At 40.8% G+C, this 19,197-nt stretch overlaps 1 protein-coding gene across 5 annotated transcripts; it reads left to right on the top strand.

Annotated features, from left to right (window-relative positions):
- Positions 1 to 9,641: 9,641 nt before the first annotated feature.
- On the top strand, positions 9,642 to 19,080 carry LOC136520864 (probable histone acetyltransferase HAC-like 1). Of its 5 annotated transcripts, none has more exons than XM_066514536.1 (18): positions 9,642 to 9,915; positions 10,294 to 10,508; positions 10,670 to 10,769; positions 10,891 to 11,038; positions 11,191 to 11,294; positions 11,391 to 11,691; positions 12,538 to 13,973; positions 14,728 to 15,027; positions 15,123 to 15,404; positions 15,790 to 15,918; positions 16,053 to 16,253; positions 16,344 to 16,486; positions 16,602 to 16,911; positions 17,009 to 17,148; positions 17,345 to 17,423; positions 17,516 to 17,893; positions 18,228 to 18,442; positions 18,580 to 19,080. In XM_066514536.1, the coding sequence occupies exons 2-18, from the start codon at positions 10,351 to 10,353 to the stop codon at positions 18,689 to 18,691; spliced, it is 4,536 nt and encodes a 1,511-aa protein (XP_066370633.1). In that variant the 5' UTR covers positions 9,642 to 9,915; positions 10,294 to 10,350; the 3' UTR covers positions 18,692 to 19,080. The 5 variants fall into 5 exon arrangements, with proteins under 5 accessions (XP_066370633.1, XP_066370634.1, XP_066370631.1 ...); XM_066514537.1 differs by having other exon boundaries at positions 11,191 to 11,691; positions 12,538 to 12,713; positions 12,837 to 13,973; XM_066514534.1 differs by having other exon boundaries at positions 10,350 to 10,508; positions 11,191 to 11,691.
- Positions 19,081 to 19,197: the final 117 nt, after the last annotated feature.

Below are 19,197 nucleotides of genomic sequence, written 5' to 3'. Positions count from 1 at the left end.
AGTATACACGGTTTCAGTGGAACAGCCCCAAACTTGCTCCTTTCGATTTCTATCTTCAAACCAAACTACAGGTACCTACTAGAGATGACAAAATGCACAGAGAACATGCACAAGAGCTGGAGCAACACAAATATCAAAAGAAATGTGAATTGAGATACGATATTTGTTTTACCGAAGTTCAGACTCGTTCAAGTCCTACTCTCCATTGAGAGGGCTATGGGAGACCCAGCGAAGGTCAGCCCTAGATGGTACCACTGAAGGTCACTCTAGCTAGAGTCTTTTCCAACTTCCTTTTCTCCTTCCACTAGTTGATTCTGAGGCGGTGGAATCGACCGTTATAGAATTTTCGAGGCACACCAAAATCTCTTGGGTGCTCTCTAGGTGATGCCTAGCCGTCTAAGACCGAAGAATCCAAGAGTAACAAATGCAAATCACAAAATAGACAATATCCACTAAGTGCTCAAGTGGTGGCTTGCTCTCTATTTTGAATTTCTCTGAACCCACTAATGGATTTGACAATTTAGATCACACACTCACTAAGATAGGGTTTGGGAGAGTTGACAAAGCTAAAAAACTGTGTGGGTTCACCAGCTAGAATCAGCAGCCTCCAAAGGTGGAGGCTTGGGGGTACTTATAGCCTCCTTAGAAAAATTAGTCGTTTTCTAGCCGTTGGCATACCGTACATGTCTGGTATGACTTGCACTGCACCAACGATAACTGAGTTAAAGTATGCGAGGTGTCGGAACTCTCGACACTTATCGGGACTTCCGACTACCGAAACTCCCAACCAACACAAGTCGGAACTCCTGATCCTCGGCTCAGTTGGAAACTAGCCATTGGGCTCTGGCCACCTATACCAGACATGTCCGGTAGCATACCAGACACATTTGGTGTGACCAGGCAGTCAACTCTCCAAGTCAATTAGTTGTCGGGACACCTGACGCTTTCTAGGACTTTCGACCCCTGGAACTCCCGACACATGTCAGGACTTCCAACACTCAACTCCTCCAAAACTATAGAGACAGGAAAGTACACACCCTAAATACCGGACATGTCCGGTATGCATACCGGACACGTCCAGTATGCACGGGTACTGTGCAGAGAGTTAGAACCTCTTGTCTCTCACACTCAAACCTCACATAGGTTGGATTGAGCACTTATGAAATATTATCTATCAACATGATGCATCCCTCTTAATAGTACAACATACCTATTAAACTCAAGATAAAAGGAAAAATGAATTTATATCGCTTGAGTTGATCTCTTTCGAATTGATTCCGTCTCTTTCAATCTTCATCAAGTGAGGGTGCCAATATGTTGATATTGATCTTTTCACTTTAACATAGCCATCTTAAGCATGTGAGTTGATTCCATTCATCAAATATGAATAACTCCAAATGCATCAAGTCACTTCCAACACTTTGTCCAATATAGATTTGATCATCCACATCAATATGACCATCATAGCTTGATTAGTACCTCAACTAAATGCAAGTACTTCCTTCTTCACCCTAGCTAGGTTCTTTGGCCACCAAGCCATCGCTTGCCCTTCACCCTTGCTTAGTTCCTCAAAGCCTTTCCCTGCTATCTTCACCACCTCAAGCCATCAAGTCACACCTTGTGTTGAATCATACAATGAATTCCATAGAACACCATCAATCATTGATATCCCACCATAATTAAGCCTTTGCATGAATTACATTTACATTGTTGTCTTGTGCTTGAACTAGACTGCTTATACAACAACAAATCATTTTTGCTTCATTAAGCATCTATGAGATAACCAATTTCTGTTTCACACTCAGAGAAAATGTTAGATCTTTAATCACGTTGTCATTCAATCATTCAAAACCCACTAAAGGTCTAGATGCACTTTCATAGTGAAATACTTGCTGTTGAAAAAGGATATTACTAACTAATATTTCTACTAGCCTACAAATTGCAAATTAAAATCAAGTTCAGCTCAAAAACATAGAAAAGTTCAAGTTTATCAACAGCTAGACATTGCTATGTTTAGCAAATTATTTTGAGAGATTGGGTTAAGGGGTGGTGTAGTGTTATAGCTCGATTTGGTAGTCTCATAGGCCATCTTGAGTATGGTGTAGATGGTTAAGGTCTAAAAACAACTGTTTAGTTTTTATAACCGCTTTAAAATTCATGCACTGACACGGTTTTGGGCTGGTTGGCCACGTGGGCGTGGTCACCACGCTCAGGCGTTCGGTGTCACCATGCTGGTTGTCCAGCGACGCGTGCTGCTACGCATGGCTGGCCATAGCTGCTCTGGCTTGGCTGCGGCCCGGCTGCCACTGGCCCTACCATGCGGAGCCACCGCTGCTATCGTCCTACCCCACCCCGAGCCACGATGGAGCCGCTGTTGGTGCCATCACCTCACCGCCGCGTCCTGCACTACTGCCCTGCCTCGCATTGCCGCTACCGATGGCACTACGATGATGTGTTGTGCTGCCGCTCGCCTTATCCTAGCACATACGTGGGCTGTCACGGCTACCTCACGCCATTGCCTCGCCTTAATGGTGCTGTGGCCGCACCCCCACCCGCCTTCGTGCGTGGGCACGTGGTTTAGCCATGTTGTAGCATAGTGGGTGCGTAGACGCCACCTCGGGTCTAGCCGGTCGGTTACCACCAAGGTGAGGACAAGCCAAGCCAGACCTGCCCCTCCCTCTCTACCACCATGACCGGCTGACCCCACTCGCTTAATTCGACATGGTTGAGTCACCATCGCTCGATTCATCATGTCCCTGGATTCTCTATTAAGCCACCTGACCCCCGAGTCCCCACCCAGCCTTGAAGCGAGCACGGCCAAGCTCCAATTTGGAGTTTTTCTAGCCACCGTGCCAATAAGGCCATGTCCAATCGTGGATGTGGGTAGCCCTCCTACCGCCCATCCCAAAATAATTTACCTACACCACTAGAATAGCCTTGACTCCCTCTTTACCTTGCGTGCCTTAGCCAAACCGCTACTGCCTCCCCATCATCGTTGACGTGACCATATCGCCATGGTGTGTCGTCGCATAGCTCAGCCGCACATGGCTAGCCCTCCTCCATCATCCTCCACCCCAACCGTCACCTTAGCCTAGTCTAGGGTAGCCTCCTGATGCTCACGCGCTAACCAATTAGGCCTGTAGCTACCCTAGCTCACCGGAACAATAGCGCCGCCGTCGCGGATGGCCACGCGCCGCTGCAGCCTTCCGCAATAAGTCATGTCACCCTACACTGTCGCTTAGCGTAGTCGCTTGGGTCAGAGCTGGTGATCGTCCCGTTAGGTGGTCTGTCACATGTCCCTGGTGGCCGGCACAGTCGCGCTATCGCCACGCCACCGTACGCTAGGTCACCGGGGGTGCGCATGGGTAAATTAGGGAAAGGTCCAGGGGGTTAAGTGAGAAGTTCTCTGAAGAGAAGAAAATAGTGTTAGTACTTAATTATAAATTGGGAGGAGTTCGATGTCTCTTTTGCAAAGTTGTCGACGCGCGCGGGATTCCCCGGCGTGGGCCGTCTCCGCGTGGGCCGGCCTCGTGTGGGCCACGCCTATGGGCCGATGCACGCGCGCACGCTGCGTCGCGTGGGCCACGCGTGTGGGCCGTACGGGAGAATTCATTTTTCTTTTTCATAAGGAATTAGAAATAGTTTTCTAATTTAATTTTTTAGCTGATCTTTGGTAAATCATATAAAATCATGTAGGTGTCCAAAATTTTTAAAACAAATTTTGTTAGGTTCCTAAAATTATGCTCTATCTATTAGTGTATTTAGTTTATATATGTACATGTCGATACCAGGAGCTATTAAATCATTTGAGAGTGTTCAATATTATTAAGTTAATTATTGTAGGAATTTTTATGGTAAATTGACGATAGCTTTAGTCTTGAAAATTTTATAGTAGCTTCATGGTATTATATATGTGCTCACTGTAATTTTTGTAGCTTTAAAATAGACTAAACATTAGGATAGTTAAATGCTCTTTATTTCAATATATATTAAATCATTAGTAGAAATCACTAATTTGCCAAGCTAAGAGTTTGTTAGTTGAACCCAACACCTTGCTTGATAAAGATGATAGTTAGCTTAGTACCTTAGTCATTGGAGCTAGCTTTGTAGCTTAGTATGTGTATTCTTATTTTAAGAGTTGCTATTGCATAAATGCTAAGTGTTGTATCTTCATCGCATGCATGTAGAGAACGAGTTGGCAGAGATCATGACCATCGGCAATCACGAGTTCTAGGAGTACGAGGAGGAGATTCTCGTGTAGTAGGAGGTCTTGGAGCCATCACTGACTGACTCAGCTGAACACCGCGCCTGCCCAAGGCAAGCCCCGGTGCATAACCCATATTTTTGATAATCACTGAATATATATGTGATGTGCATTTACGTTACAGGAATTTTATGAAAACCACATGCATAGATATATTTGTCCTATGAGTCATACTAGTATAAGTTCGAGTAGCTGCTACGCTTAGGTTTTTGATAGCATGAGTAACCTACTGTTACTTACAATAGGTGATTATTATAATTACTCTTATGATAAAATGATGAAAGAAAAAATAGAGACATGGTAGGGATATGGTATGTGTATTGGTGGGATGTAACAGGTTGTGTCCTGTGACTAACGGGGCTTAGGTTGGTTACATTGTTTTCCCTGTTCATGTTGATTAAGGACCGTCCGTTGCTATGGATGATAGTCAGATCACAGACTTATTATTCTGAGCACATACTTGCTTATAGGAGCGGGAAGGCTCGTTACACTCTTGTTGTGGGTTTCCGACTCTTTTTGGATCGACTGATTGGAGGCGGAGAAAGGTGGAGCTCTAAGCACCATACTATGACCGGGTCTCAAGGGTGGGGGCTTGGAGTCTAAGTTTGGACGGGGACCTGGACCCCGTGACAGGAGTGGAATGAGTTGGTCTTATTTGTGCCTGGAGTACAAACAGGGGCGTGTGTTTCAGGGTACCCAATTAGGGATACATTGGTTTGCGAATCACCATTTCCGTGAGACGGTATGACTTGGCTATGGTCTAGCACCGTAGTAAAGAGCTGAAAGATGAAAGATGATGAAATGGTTCTGATTGCTCAACCCTTGCTTGAAAGTAGAACATGTGCTTACCTAGAATGGTTAGCTAATGAAGTAATCATGACTGCTAATAAAACTGGACTGCAAGGATGAACTATTAGTAATGCTTTCGCAAACAAAAAGAAAATAGCAAACACACATTGCCTATCATACTCCTTAGAATCGGGAAACTATTTTCACTAGTCGGGTAAGTCTTGCGAGTATATTGTGCACTCAGGGTCAATTTTACCCCTGTTGCAGGTGTAGCATGAGGAGTAGCTCTTGTGTGGAGGATTCTTCTGGTGGGTACAGACGGATCCTTATATCGATTCCACTAGATGTTTATTTGCATTCCGTTGTTTAATTATCACACTTTGAACTCTGGTATTGTAATAAATAATTTTTAAGAACTCTTGTTGTATGAAATGGACTAAGTATTGTAAGCTCGTACTCATTATTGGATTATGGATGTAAAACGTGGATGGTTTTGAGTTCTCCCTTAGGGATGTGCTCGATGGAACTGTTCAATATAGCTCACTTTCGAGGTGCTTAGTGTCTAATGGAAGACGAGCGCCTCTGAAAGCATATTATTTTGGGTAGTTCTGGCACAGGAATTTAGTAGTGAAAGGTGCGGCAGCAAAAGGGCCACCGTCAATTTGGATATGGCGGCGGTGATGAAAGAAGGGGCAGCACTGAGGCCGCGAGCGAGGAGAGGATGGCGGCACCAATAAACTTATTGGGCCTTTATCGAGGCCTTTTTTCTATCAATTAGTGTTAGCTAGGTTGTTTGTGGGTCATTTCGTTTTGACGATTTGCCTGTACATTGACTATTTTTTTTTTTTGCAAATCAAGTAATTCATCTTTGTTTATTACTATAACCAGACATATACTTATTATTTTGACAGTGCAAATTTATTCTCCCATGGCCTATTTTTTATTGTTCTAGTAATGAAAGTTTATTATTCAATGGTATGTTTTGTTTTTTTATGATTTTTTATTCCATATTACATTTACTTGTTACAGATGTGAAAATCCATTATACCATGGTATAGTTCGGAATGTTCTCTGGGAATCTAGTGACAGCCAATTGTTCATTAGTATGTTTGGATTGTTTAAATGGAATATATTTGATTTCTCTAACTAGAAAATTGTATTGTCACTAGAAAATGTATCCATACCTTGCTGCAACGGGACCCAATACGTATAGAAATCGAGCTTCATAGCATTGTTAGACACGAGTGTTCTAATATGAGCACAAGTTATAAGTCTGTGTCACATACGAGATTAGGAGGGCACGGCCCAATACATATTAGAATTGGACTGTATCGATCACCGATAGACACACGAGTTGTTCTAAAAATTGTATATGGTCATGAGTCATGAGTCTGGATCACATACGAGATACGGAGGGTGCGGGTCTAGTTTGGGATGCAAAAAGAGAGGGACGGAAGAAACTTTTCACTGTCTAGGTAGTTAGTGAGAGTTGAAAAAAAACTAAAGATAGAATTTTGGCTCTTTAATATGTGATATAGATATAGTTATACGTCACTATAAAAAAGCACCACAGAGGTGCCCGTCTCTACCGGCTGGCCGACCGTCTCTAAAAATCAGATCTCTAGACCTGCCTCTCGAACCCGCGAGCTCAGTCCTCGCGCGATTCTCTCCTAACCACTCCACCCATAGGAAACTTGTGTCTATTTAGATATCCATCCTCCTTATTTTATCTTCATTCAGTTTTTAAATGATTATTTAAGACCCTAAATGAATTCAAATGAAAAAATTGTCATCTAAAAAGTTCGTTAACTTTTCAAGATCTATAACTTTTGTTTTGGTCATTTCTCCATCAATGTCGTTTGAAAAATTAAAATTTCTAATGTGTGAAATTAAAATGTTATTTTCCATTGCCTAGCTAGATGATTTCAAATGAAAAGTGGTAAACTACAAAGTACTATAATTTTTTGGGATCTATAACTTTTATTTTGGTCGTTTCTCCATCCGAGATCGTTTAAAAAATCAATTTTTAAATATAAGAAATTCAATTGTAATTTTTCATGCATGGATGAATTCAAATGAACTAAAAAGTTGCATAACTTTTCGAGTTCTACAATTTTTGTTTTGGTCGTTTCTTCATCTAAGGTCGTTTGAAAATTTTGAATTTTACTATGCAGCTCATATCTTTAGAGGTGTTTGAAAATAGAGCCGCCTTAAAGTCGATTTCTAGAGGCAGCTGGAAATAGAGCCAGCTTTGAAAATAGAGGCATTTGTAGAGGCTGCTTGAAACAACATCTGCCTCTATGAATGTATTTCTAGAGGCGGCTCATTTTTTAGGCCACTATAGAGGCGGTTGTATATTGACCCTGACCCGCCTCTAGAAAAAGCCTCCCGTTCTGAAAATCTTTTTTTAGTAGTTATAGATACATATAATAGGTATTTTGGAGGGCACTATAGAGGCGTCGTATGTTGACCTTTGACCCTGCCTATAGAAAAAGCCTCCCATCTTTGAAAATCTTTTTTGTAGTAGTCATAGATATAGATAATAAATATAGATATATTTCACATTGCTTCAGCACTTCAAATTTGTAGTAATGAACGTGGGAAACTAGAGAGTCATCCCCTACGTTCGGCCCCTTTTAAATCTAGCCCAAGAAACTCCATCGCTGGGCCTAGATCACCCAAGGTAAGAGTAAATCTAGCCCAAGAAACTCCATCGCTGGGCCTAGATCACCCAAGGTAAGAGTTCGATTGCTACGTACAATTTTAGTCCCTTTTCACTTGAGCTTATTCAACACTACTTTTTAGACATGAATAATGTTTTCCTCTCCTAATATTTTAGCATAAGCATCAACATAAGCCAAATTTATAGAGGAATATAAAGAAGTTGTCTTTTATGAACCTGAACCATATGGTTTATAGAAATACATATAGTTATCTTCAATATTAGTTTTATATGTTAAGTGATCTTCAAGTGATTCTAATTTTATCTAATTCTCTCATTATTGTCATAGTTTGTTTGGTGTCCGTTATAACACGGCATGTCTCGTCTAATTTATAACGGACACCGAACTTTTAGCAAGGATTAACATTAAAAACGCAAAAGAGACCATACTTTCTTTTAACATGCTAGAGATGCGTCAGGAACCAAACAAAAGATGCCAGCATATATAGGCCCCGTTTGGCCGGGCTACGGCGGCTCCGGCTCTCTCCTGTCGGCCGCTGGGCGACCAACACCTGGTTACTATTCACCAGAGTTGTTTTTCTCTCTCCTCCTTTCCTCTCTTACTGACACAGCCGGAGCCAGAGAAGCTCGTTTTTCTGACTCCGCGGCTCCGGCTCCTGTAGGCACCTGTCAGCCGCTGGGCGGCCGACACCCGGCTACAGTGCAGGAGCCGGAGCCCGCGGGAGCCCGGCCAAACAAGGCCATAGTGAAGAGTTACATGTCGACACTCAGTCATGTCATTTGGGTTATGTAGGCCATGTGACTGCAGAACCCATGTTAAGGTCTGCTTGGCATGGTTATATACAGCTTTAGCTTTAGCTTCTTGGTAAAGTACATGGAAGAGCTGAGGCTAATGAGACAAAAAAAAATCTGGCTTTACTCGCTTCTAATTTTATTTTGAGAAGATAGCTAGAAACCACCACTAAAATGGGCCTTAATCTAAATCCATTATTTAGGTGTAGTAGGAGTATTACTTAACTAGAAAGCAACGCGGCCTTGCCGCGCGGTCCTGTGTGGTGGTTGTATCATGAAGCTAATAATTATACTGTAATTAGTAGTATTTAGCTTTTATGGAAAATAAATAGCAGTAGTACAATATAATTATACAGATCAGTGGAGTTGATGTTGATCGTTGCCATTGCAGAGGATAATAGCTGGAGTCGGCTTTTTTTCCAATTAAGAACTAACTCTATTATTTTTTTAGAAAACTCTTGAGAAATATAGATCCACATTAATAGCAAAAAATTACACTAAAACATGTGATGTTATGTGCAGTGGTAGTTGTGTAGAGTACACCAAACTTGGTTTGGCATTTTTTAAATTTTTATTTGTTTTATTATGTTATTTATAAAATTTCAATCGTTTTAGATAAATAACAAATTCGCAGGAAAATAGAAAAACATCGTTGGGCCTAATTCAGCCCAATAAGGCCCAGCTTCGGCGGGAAACAGGCCCGAGCGGGAGGCAGGTCGGCCCATTCAAAAGGCCTAGATTGCGGGTTGATTTCGGTAAAGTTTGAAGGTTTTTTTTGAAAAAAAACTGAGATGAGACCTGGACTGCGAGTTGATTCGACTAAAGTTCGAGGAATTTTTTGCAAAAAGACCACACCTCGCCCGCTATGGGCCGTTGACGCGCCCGATCCGATGGTCGGGAACGGCCCGCTAGGTGGCCACTCTCGCCGGCCACCTTTTGGACCTAGGATTCATAGTATAGAGATGGGCAGCCTACTGAAATTTACTTTTTTAAAAAAATGTAAACTTTACTAGATTTATTGAGTAAAGTTTACCTTTTTTCGCTCTGTTCAGCTATTATCATATTCAGCCCTACGATTCGGCACGTGTTACTCGGACGTTTCCTTCTAGAACATCTCTGTCCTGGTCCTGATATCGGCCGGGACTCGAGGAGGCGACTGCTAATCGGTGATCGGCGCGGGGAAGGCGTGAGTCACAGACTCACAGTCGCCTGAGGCATCAGGTCTTACGGCTGACCCCGATTCCGGCGCAGACAACGGAGGGCAAGGGCCGGAGCGGACGCCCGACGCGCGTCTCGCGTGGAGGACTGGGTGTGCGGCATTGCGGCAGCCCTACCGCCGCCGGACAACCAGCCTCCCTCCCTCTCTCTGCTGCTGCTGAATCCGCTGGTGATTGAACCCTCTCTTCCCACTATTTTTTTAAATGTGTTTTCGCTGCATTCAGCTTGTCGTGAAATTTTGTTCTAGGGGTGTATTATTAATCCACTGCAGCATTGTTCAGCACTTCTTGGTTCAACTGAAAATTTTGGGGATACTGCTTGTTTTATTTTTTCTAAAAATTTGGGGTTCAACTGAAACCCTGGATGCTACACGCAAGTCTGCAGTCCTGTTGTTGTCGGGGTGGGTGTGTTGATCAGTCTCGTGTGTATGGTTTGAATTTTTGTTACGTATTGCTGATTTCATTTATTTATTAAATGGTCCTTTGTACTGGTATGTCAATAAAAATCTGATCATGGTTTATTCTTGTTTTTTGGTTGATGCGCTCAGCTGCATTTGATCATTTGATGATGAAGGCGATACATTGCCGCTAATTTGGTGGGCAGGATGAATGTTGGACAGACAGAACATCTGTCCAAGCAGATGTCGGGGCAGACAGTTCAGATGAACTTTTGGCAGCAGCACCAGCCGCTGCAAGTTGCTTCACGCCACACTGGCATGGATCCTCTATTCTCAAGAATGCGCAATGAAATGCGCCACAAGATGTAAGCTTTACCTCTTGCCAAATCCAAAGTTCCCAGCTAGCTCTGGGTAGTTGTTGAAAGGTGTATCACACTAACTGAAGAACTGATGCTAATCAAAAGGTTTTGTGTTTAACCAGAAGATTAAATTATGATGCTTGTTAATGCCATATTATCATTGGCAGACTTGATTGGCTTAGAAAGGAGACGAAACCTGCTGAGAGCCAGAGCCTTGAGAAACTTGTAGAGAAGTTAGAGGAAGAACTGTACAGACTGTACTCGAAGGTAAAACTTTTGTATTTCATTTCTTTCTAAGCAGCTCTAAGTATATTGTATCCATGCTTTTGCTGTTGTGCGCTTCTTTCCTCGTTTTTTACAAAAAGAAAAATATATTTCCTATGAGCAGGCTGACTACCATGTAATGCTGAAAGAACAAATCGAGCCACGCTTGCAAGTTGCTATTAGGTCCCTCTCCAGCCAAGGTCATCAGCGTCAACAAATGTCACGTCAGACACCAAGTTCCTCCACCTACATCACAATGTTTCCAACACCTGGTATGGCTTAGAGTGAGTGCGAATGGAGAACACAGGACGTAGCTCAATGACTGTTATAACTACCTGCAGTTGGTTTATGTTTCCGGACACTATGTTCTCCCTCCTCTTGTTGGTTCTTTCAGATTCACCTACTCACTATATTTATGTTGCAGGATCCATATCCAACGGCTACCAGGATCCATCCATCAACATACCACAAAATTCCACCGCTAATAGTGACTCATCAGCGATGTGTCCAGTGATTATGCAACAGCAGGTAGATCATATGGTTCAGGCTCCAGGATTTAGCCATCATCAGATTTTACCTGCCAATCCTATTGGCACTAATGGAGCTGGATGCCTCAATGGGCAGTGGAATGCCATGCCTCTAGTGCAGGAGCAGCAGCCGATGCCATTTTCTATGAACCAAAGTAACTATCCGCTGCAGCATCTAGGTACCCATGTTGGCTCTGGAATGGATTCAAGAATCCTGGAGAATTTCTCCTCATATGGTTCGTCGGATGCACAAATCAATGGTGCTATGGGCTCCAATATGCAGCTATCAAACAGAGCTGCAGCACGGAAAGAATTTACGAATTTGTCGTCTTATGGCAGTTTGCCTGAGAAATCATTGCAAAGAGAATTCAATCGTCATCCTCCACAGGGAACACAAAGTATGTGTGCTATATTTTTTTCCATATGCAATATCTCACTTATGCTATTTTGTTTATTCATTTGTGCCATTATAATCTAGATAGGTTGGTAGTGGCAGTACTACTTTTTGGCAGCAAATCCTGCAGATGCACATGCTTTTAGTTTTGTTCTTGATCTGAATTTTATCCGTGTCACCGAAAAGGAATACATGTCGAAAAAGTAGAGGAGTATATTTCTTGTGAGTGTTTTATTTATTTAGGGAGAAAAATAAAAATCTTTCCAACTTCTACAAATCATACTACCTGTTCGGAGCAGTGTTTGAGGGGGGTGATGTTGCCATGATTTTTTCTGTGGAAACTTGATATACTTCAGTAGATTAACCATTGATAATCTTCCTGCAGCAAAACCCCACATGTTTTGACAAATTCAGTAGAAAAATACGTGCAGTGTAGTAAAATGGTATGCTAATTTTTGTGAAATTGCCAATAAATGTCAATAGAGGTCCTAATCACTAGTATGATCTGGATGTGAGATAGTATGCATAATGGTACTTGATTTGTTGTAGGCGTTTTGATATGGATTCCTGTCTTTTTTTAGGAGAAATACAATAGGGGAGGCGCCCTACGGTTAGTGGCTTTTAGAAATGTGGAACTTATAAGTGACTTTTAATTTTTATCTGGTCTGCACACTGCACTAGACTCGCCTTGTTTTATGAAAAGTCTTGGAGATACTGCTGCACATTTTGATACAATTTTATGTGTTCCACATGGGTTACCCTGTTACGTTTTATTATCAGTTAGCAAACTTGTGCTCATTGTAGACATTTGGTGTTGCAAAACAATTAAATGTACTATTTTCTTTTCCAGCATCATTGGGTGTTTCTAGAAATTGTTACGGTGCCATTTTTGCAACCTTAACACCTACAGGTAATCAGAACATGGATGCTACAAATATGTTGTCCACTTCAAGAACGAAATCTGCATTGCTCACAAGCCAGACAACCAATCAAACTCTTCAACCAAAACCTCTTATAAAATCCGAGGTATTGGATCAAACAGAAAAGGTTAACTTTAGGGAATTACAGTTGCCTTGCAAACAAATATTTCAGGAGCAACATTATTTTGAGCCTAATCGTCCTTGCTCCCTGTTTGTGAGGGAATGGAAGCTTGGTTCTGATCGTGATGAGCAAATATCAAGTCAAGGAGTTTTACCATATAATGAGCCAATGTATTCCAAAGCAAATGAAGATAGTGACAAAATAGACCATACCAGTCAACAATTTGTCCATCATAATATTCCCATTCGGGTCAAGTCATATTCTCGGCAGTTATTCCCTCCACATGTACAAAATACTAAACTGATGAATAATAACATGGTGCAGAGAGAAATGTCAGAAGATGCAGCAGAACAACATGTTTCATCTAATTGGCACTTTCCTGGTTATGCTATGACTCCCGATCATAAACAGTCAAAGCTTCCAACAAAAGTATACTGCTTTTTCATTCATGCAAAATTTTGTCCCAGTCCTATAGGTACTTGTAAATTACAAGGCTGTGTTCGTGCACAGGAGATATTAAAGCATTCTAATGACTGCCAAAGAATAGATTGCCAGTATAGATACTGCAGGCAATCAAAGGAGGCTATTTATCACTATAATAATTGTGTTAATAAGCATTGTCCTGTTTGTAGCAAAGCAAATGAAAGTCTGAACCGCTATTGTGATCAAACAAACAAGAGGGATGCAATTGAAAGAAGTTTCAATGGGGTAAATGGTGACACAATAGACATCAAACTGGTGAAAGCTGAAACCTTTGATGATCAACCACCTGTATCAAAGCGTTTAAGGTTGCAACCCATGCTTCCCAATGTATCTGATAGTGCTTATATCTCTTTTCCTCAAGCATGCCCAGATTTTGTGTCACAGCAAGCTCAACCTAAGCATCCTGGACAGGATAAAAGGATATATCCAAAACAAAAGCTAAAGATTGAGACTGATATGCAACCACCGCCAAAGCTTGAGATAACTAGATCTGGTACTGTTCGGAAAATTGGTGCAGTGGAAAGTTATGCAATTCCTGGTGTTTCAAATCATTTAGATTCACATGTTGAACAACAAAATTGTTTGCCAAACAAAGATACAAATGAAGGTGTTATTGATATTAAGATGAATTCAAGTGGATCTACAGATGTCTTTCTGTCCAAGACATGGAAAAAAAAGAGAAAAGGTATTTCACTCTTGGAGTCGCTCACTCTAGAGCAAATATATGAACATGCCCATAGTACAATACAATGGGTTGGTCAGGTATGATTCTTGACTAGAAAAAAAGAGATATCTTGCATACTGTATTATTTTTAGTTAATGAACAGAGTTCTCTATTGCTTGCATGACCATCAGACCATGTGATGTCTAGCATTTAAAAAAAAACATTTCCAGAAAATTTCCTCTCCTGAGCCATAAATAGTTTCTTTTAATCAGATGGTTGGACTTTGGAGTTGTCATATTCAAATATGGAAACAGTAAGCAGTCAGATATACTATATACTGGGATTTTCCTGCTGACTAGCAAAATAAGAAGCACTTTAGCTGTTTTGACATCATGGGTCAGGTATTTTGGGATGGAGCTGAACTTGTAATAGCATTAGCAAAATGAAAACCTTTGATGTTGAATGATAGCAGATAAGAAACTTGTATTTCTTGCAATTGGCTCTAGATGTTGATAAGAAATGCCCATGTGCAATATCTTGAAAGCTTGGATTTGAATCCAGAAAGCTTAGGTTGGTCTTATGTTCTTCCCCTTGTTTTTTCCTAATTAGCATGTCTATTATTACCTTAGTACCCTAGCCGCTGCCAAAAGTTTTTACCTTGATCCACCATGGGCAGTTGCCATTGAAATTTCTAAAACCTATACACATACTTGTTTTTTAAGAAATCTTTTGGTTGGATTGGATTCATGTTTTACTGTTTTCATGTGGATATAATTTAAGCTTGTGCAAGAGTATATGTTTATGTCACTATGAAGTATGAACTATTGCAATAATTATTTCTTCATATGACAGAGTAAGGCTAAAGCTGAAAAGAATCAATTACTAGGACGGTGGGAAAATGTGAACTCATGCCAGCTTTGCAAAGTAGAAAAGCTCTTTTTTGAGCCTCCACCTAAATTTTGTTCTCCCTGTGGTGCTCGGATAAAAAAGAATGCACCATATTATAGTGGTACTATCACTGAAAGTGGTCCCTACTACTTTTGCCTACCATGTTACAATGAGTCTCGCAGTGACTCAGTTTTGGTGGACAGTATTCAATTTCTCAAGTCAAAACTTGAGAAGAAAAGAAACAATGACAAGTTTGAAGAAGCAGTAAGCATTTCAGTTTCCCTCTTTTCCGGCTTTATCCTCATAGTTATGCATCTTTTTTCTGCACACTAATTTAACCTAATCAATTGGTTCCATAGTGGGCTCAATGTGACAGATGTGAACGCTGGCAGCACCAGATTTGTGCTCTTTTTAATGCCAAAAGGAATGCTGAAGAAAAAGACGCAGAATATATCTGCCACAGTTGCTGTATTGAAGAGATAAAAGATGGTTCATGCACACCTTTACTGCATAATACTGTTCCTGGGGCGAAAGATCTGCCAAGGACTGTGCTCAGCAATCATATAGAAGAGCACCTTTTTCAACGCCTCAAAGAGGAGAGACAAAATAGGGCCAACAAATACGGGAAAAGTTTCAATGAGGTTGGTAATAGAAGCTGTTTCTGGAAATTACTAACCTAATTTCTTCCTGTTTTGTCTTTAAAAGCTATACTTCACAAATTCATTGAGCCTACAAACTTATCTTTTCTTTAAGCTTCACAATATAGTCACATCTTGGAAACTCCTCTTGTGCAAGTGCAAGGTTTTGTGAGGTCTTTTTCTTTTAGTTGCAGCTGTGCTTTCTGAGTATTGTTTGTTCTTCTTGTCCCTTATCTACTTCAGGTGAACATTTGTTTCTTTTATATGCAAGTACACAGTTAAGATTGCTGCTAAAAAAACTTCCAGGAATGCGCATTCATCATGTGATCTCAGTCTCCATAAAATCTAGAACTAGTCATTTTGTTTGTCCTGATTTTTCCCTCATTAGGTTCCTGGAGCAGAGGGGCTTGTGGTCAGAGTTGTTTCATCAGTGGACAAGAATTTGGAAGTTAAACCAAAATTTTTGGAGCTTTTTCAAGAAGAGAATTACCCAATAGAGTTTCCTTACAAGTCCAAGGTAAAAGAGTTATATGGTCATATGAAGCAAAAAATCACATGTGACTACTATTTATTCGATCACCTTTTTGGGAAGACAACTTTTGCTAACAAAAGCTCCGTATCTGTTTTTTTTTCTTTCCATTTTTCCTTCAGGCTATTCTTTTATTTCAAAGAATAGATGGTGTGGAAGTATGCCTATTTGGCATATATGTGCAAGAATATGGAGCAGAATGTGCATTCCCAAACCAACGTCGTGTTTATTTGTCGTACCTTGATTCTGTCAAATATTTTAGACCTGAGATTCAAACGGTTTCTGGTGAAGCCCTACGAACGTTTGTGTACCATGAAATTCTGGTAATATACTATAATCAGTATCAGTGTGATTACTAGTATCACATTCCATTTTTGAGTCTAACCATAGTTTTCTGTGTGTATATGTTACAGATAGGTTATCTCCGGTATTGTAAGCAGCGGGGTTTCACTAGTTGTTACATATGGGCATGCCCACCTTTGAAAGGTGATGATTACATTATGTATTGTCATCCGGAGATTCAGAAGACACCAAAGTCTGAAAAACTGCGAGAATGGTAATACCATTTATTGCCGTTATGTCATTTTGCATGTCAAAAGGATTCTTTAGAATAACGATTAATGAATATCATATCTGGCATTTGTAGGCATGATTTATTATTCTGCATGCAGGTACTTATCTATGATTCGAAAAGCTACTGATGAGGGTATAGTTGTTGAGCTGACAAATCTATACGAGCACTTTTTTAACTCTAAGACAGACTGCAAGGCTAAAGTGACCGCAGCTCGCTTGCCATATTTTGATGGTGATTATTGGCCTGGAGCTGCAGAAGATATAATCAACCAAATTTTCCTACCAGAAGATGACAAAAACTTGAGGAAGGGAAAGGTAAAGAAGACTACCACAAAAAGAGCTTTGAAAGCTGCTGGCCTTACCGATTTAAGTGGGAATGCTTCAAAGGATGCTATGCTGATGCAAAAGGTATATTTTTCTCTTAAAAATATGCAAGATATGTTCTTTCAACCAAAATTTATTTGAGCATTCTCATATCTTATTGACCATCAATGATGCTGTGCAGCTTGGAGAAGCCATTTACCCAATGAAAGAAGATCTCATTATGGTCCATTTGCAGTATTCTTGTCGTCACTGCTGTATCCTTATGGTGTCTGGAAGGCGTTGGGTCTGCAATCAATGCATAAGCTTTTCTATTTGTGACAAGTAAGTTTATTTGTTTTATAATGCGGTACAATAATATGAAAACATTTTTGTATAATATATGTGCATGATCATGGTTCTGTACATGGTGCAACTTGAAAACATCAAATAAAATATCACAGAGCTTTATTCTTCAATTGATCTTGTAACAGCTAGTATGATTGCTATTACCTTTGAGACTGACGAGGCTCTGTTGCAGTTGTTATAATGTAGAACAACAGCGTGACGAGAAGGAGAGGCACCCAATTAATAGTGCTGACTTGCATACACTACATCCAGTAAGTTAGTCGAAAGCTTTTTTAACTAACCAGACAAAAATAAAGAAACGATGTCAGAAATTCCAAATATTTTACCCGATGTCATCATTCAGGTTGAAATTGATGGGGTGCCTAAAGATACCAAGGACAGAGATGGCATCTTAGAAAGTGAATTTTTTGACACCAGGCAGGCATTCCTGAGTCTCTGTCAAGGAAACTATTATCAATATGATACCCTTCGTGCTGCAAAACATTCCTCGATGATGTTGCTATATCATCTTCACAATCCAACTGAACCAGCTTTCGTTAGCACATGTAATGTCTGCAAGAATGATATCAAAACTGGTGAAGAGTGGCGGTGCAAAGAATGTGATTATGATGAGTGTGCTGCTTGTTACAAACACAATGGAGGGACCAATCATTTCCACAAGTTAACGAAGCATCCAGCGGGAGCAGACAGGGATGCTCATCGAAAGAAGAGTGCTGACATGGTATTATATTTCTTACATTTGTTGTAATTCGTCCCGTTTTTGTTGTGTGACCGTTTTAGCATTGGTGGTCACAGTAGAGAAGCTCAGTTGCTCCATACCTTCATTCACATTTATAAGGTCTATTTGATAGTTGCCAATTAATCATGCTAATGTAACTTATAGCTTTGTCTGTTTGATATGCTGAGGCTCCTTTTGTGTTACCAATAAACTTACCAATGTAGTCAACTTATTATGGAATGCCTGAGCTGTTACTTGTGCTATCCACTTGTTGATTAATCCCTGAAGGAATTGATCTTGACTCCGTTACGATAATTTTCTTTTTGTGGTGCTGCAGGCACAGACAATGCTTCGACTTGTGGTGCACGCGGCAGCATGCCGTGGTCCTTGTCAGTACCTCAACTGCCGAAAACTTAAGTCAGTCTTCCATCATGGGAAGAATTGCCAGACACGTGCATCGAATGGCTGTCGTGTGTGTAAGAAAATGTGGACCATTATCCAGTTACATGCAAGAGCTTGCAAAGAAGCAGAATGTAGTGTTCCCAGATGCAGGTGTGCACCCTCGCCCCACCCCTCCCCACACACACGCACCTCCCAACACAATCACAATGCACTGACAACACATGTGCACTATTTAGTTGTTATGCGATCACTCTCTACTATGAAAGCTGAGTTGTGACTGGAAACAGGCACATAAAGGAGCATCTGAGAAAGATGCAACGGCTGCAACAGCAGTCTGAGTCCCGGAGGCGCGCTGCTGTTGATGAGATGATGAAGCAACGAGCTCACAAGTCGGTATGAATGAATAAAGGCAATGGCACATATAAAATATATCCCCCTGAGAAAAGATATTAAGGCAGGAAGATCAAGAGGATCTGTGTAAATCAGCCGTTTCTAGCCATTATTGGTTTGCTCCTTGTTCAGTTCACCTGCCTGAAAGTGGCACTACATGCAGCTGGTGGTATATCTCTGATTAAGTATTGTTTCACCATGGCGATTGGACTGGTATACTTAATAGTGCTCCATACCTTAGGTTGACTCTTGTGTTTATCATGTAGGTTTCTGGATTGATGAGGAAATTTTGTAGTTGTTTATTTTGTTGTTGTTTTTTTATAACATTCTGTCTGTTGGTTTTGATACTGAAAGAGAGATTGGAATGAAATAGACATGATTAGTCTCTTAATCCTAACTTTTTTGGGAGACTGCCTGGTTCTAAAAGTTGGTGTTTCTTGACATTGGATGAAAAAAAGTATTAAACTAACTGAAACTTGGGAACTGAAGCTGACATTGCAACACTTCTGAGAAAG

Source organism: Miscanthus floridulus, chromosome 18, assembly GCF_019320115.1.
Source record: "Miscanthus floridulus cultivar M001 chromosome 18, ASM1932011v1, whole genome shotgun sequence".
NCBI classification, from domain to species: domain Eukaryota; kingdom Viridiplantae; phylum Streptophyta; class Magnoliopsida; order Poales; family Poaceae; genus Miscanthus; species Miscanthus floridulus.
Note: the sequence above shows the minus strand (reverse complement) of the source record. Positions and strands in the feature narration are given on the sequence as shown.

Excerpts from the sequence above, each read along its gene's own strand:
- LOC136520864 (XM_066514534.1), top strand. The coding sequence starts at position 10,351 with ATGAATGTTGGACAGACAGAACATCTGTCCAAGCAGATGTCGGGGCAG. Across the intron at positions 10,770-10,890 it reads TGTACAGACTGTACTCGAAG|GCTGACTACCATGTAATGCT; the intron begins GTAAAACTTTTG and ends TCCTATGAGCAG. Across the intron at positions 16,487-16,601 it reads TCTGAAAAACTGCGAGAATG|GTACTTATCTATGATTCGAA; the intron begins GTAATACCATTT and ends TTCTGCATGCAG.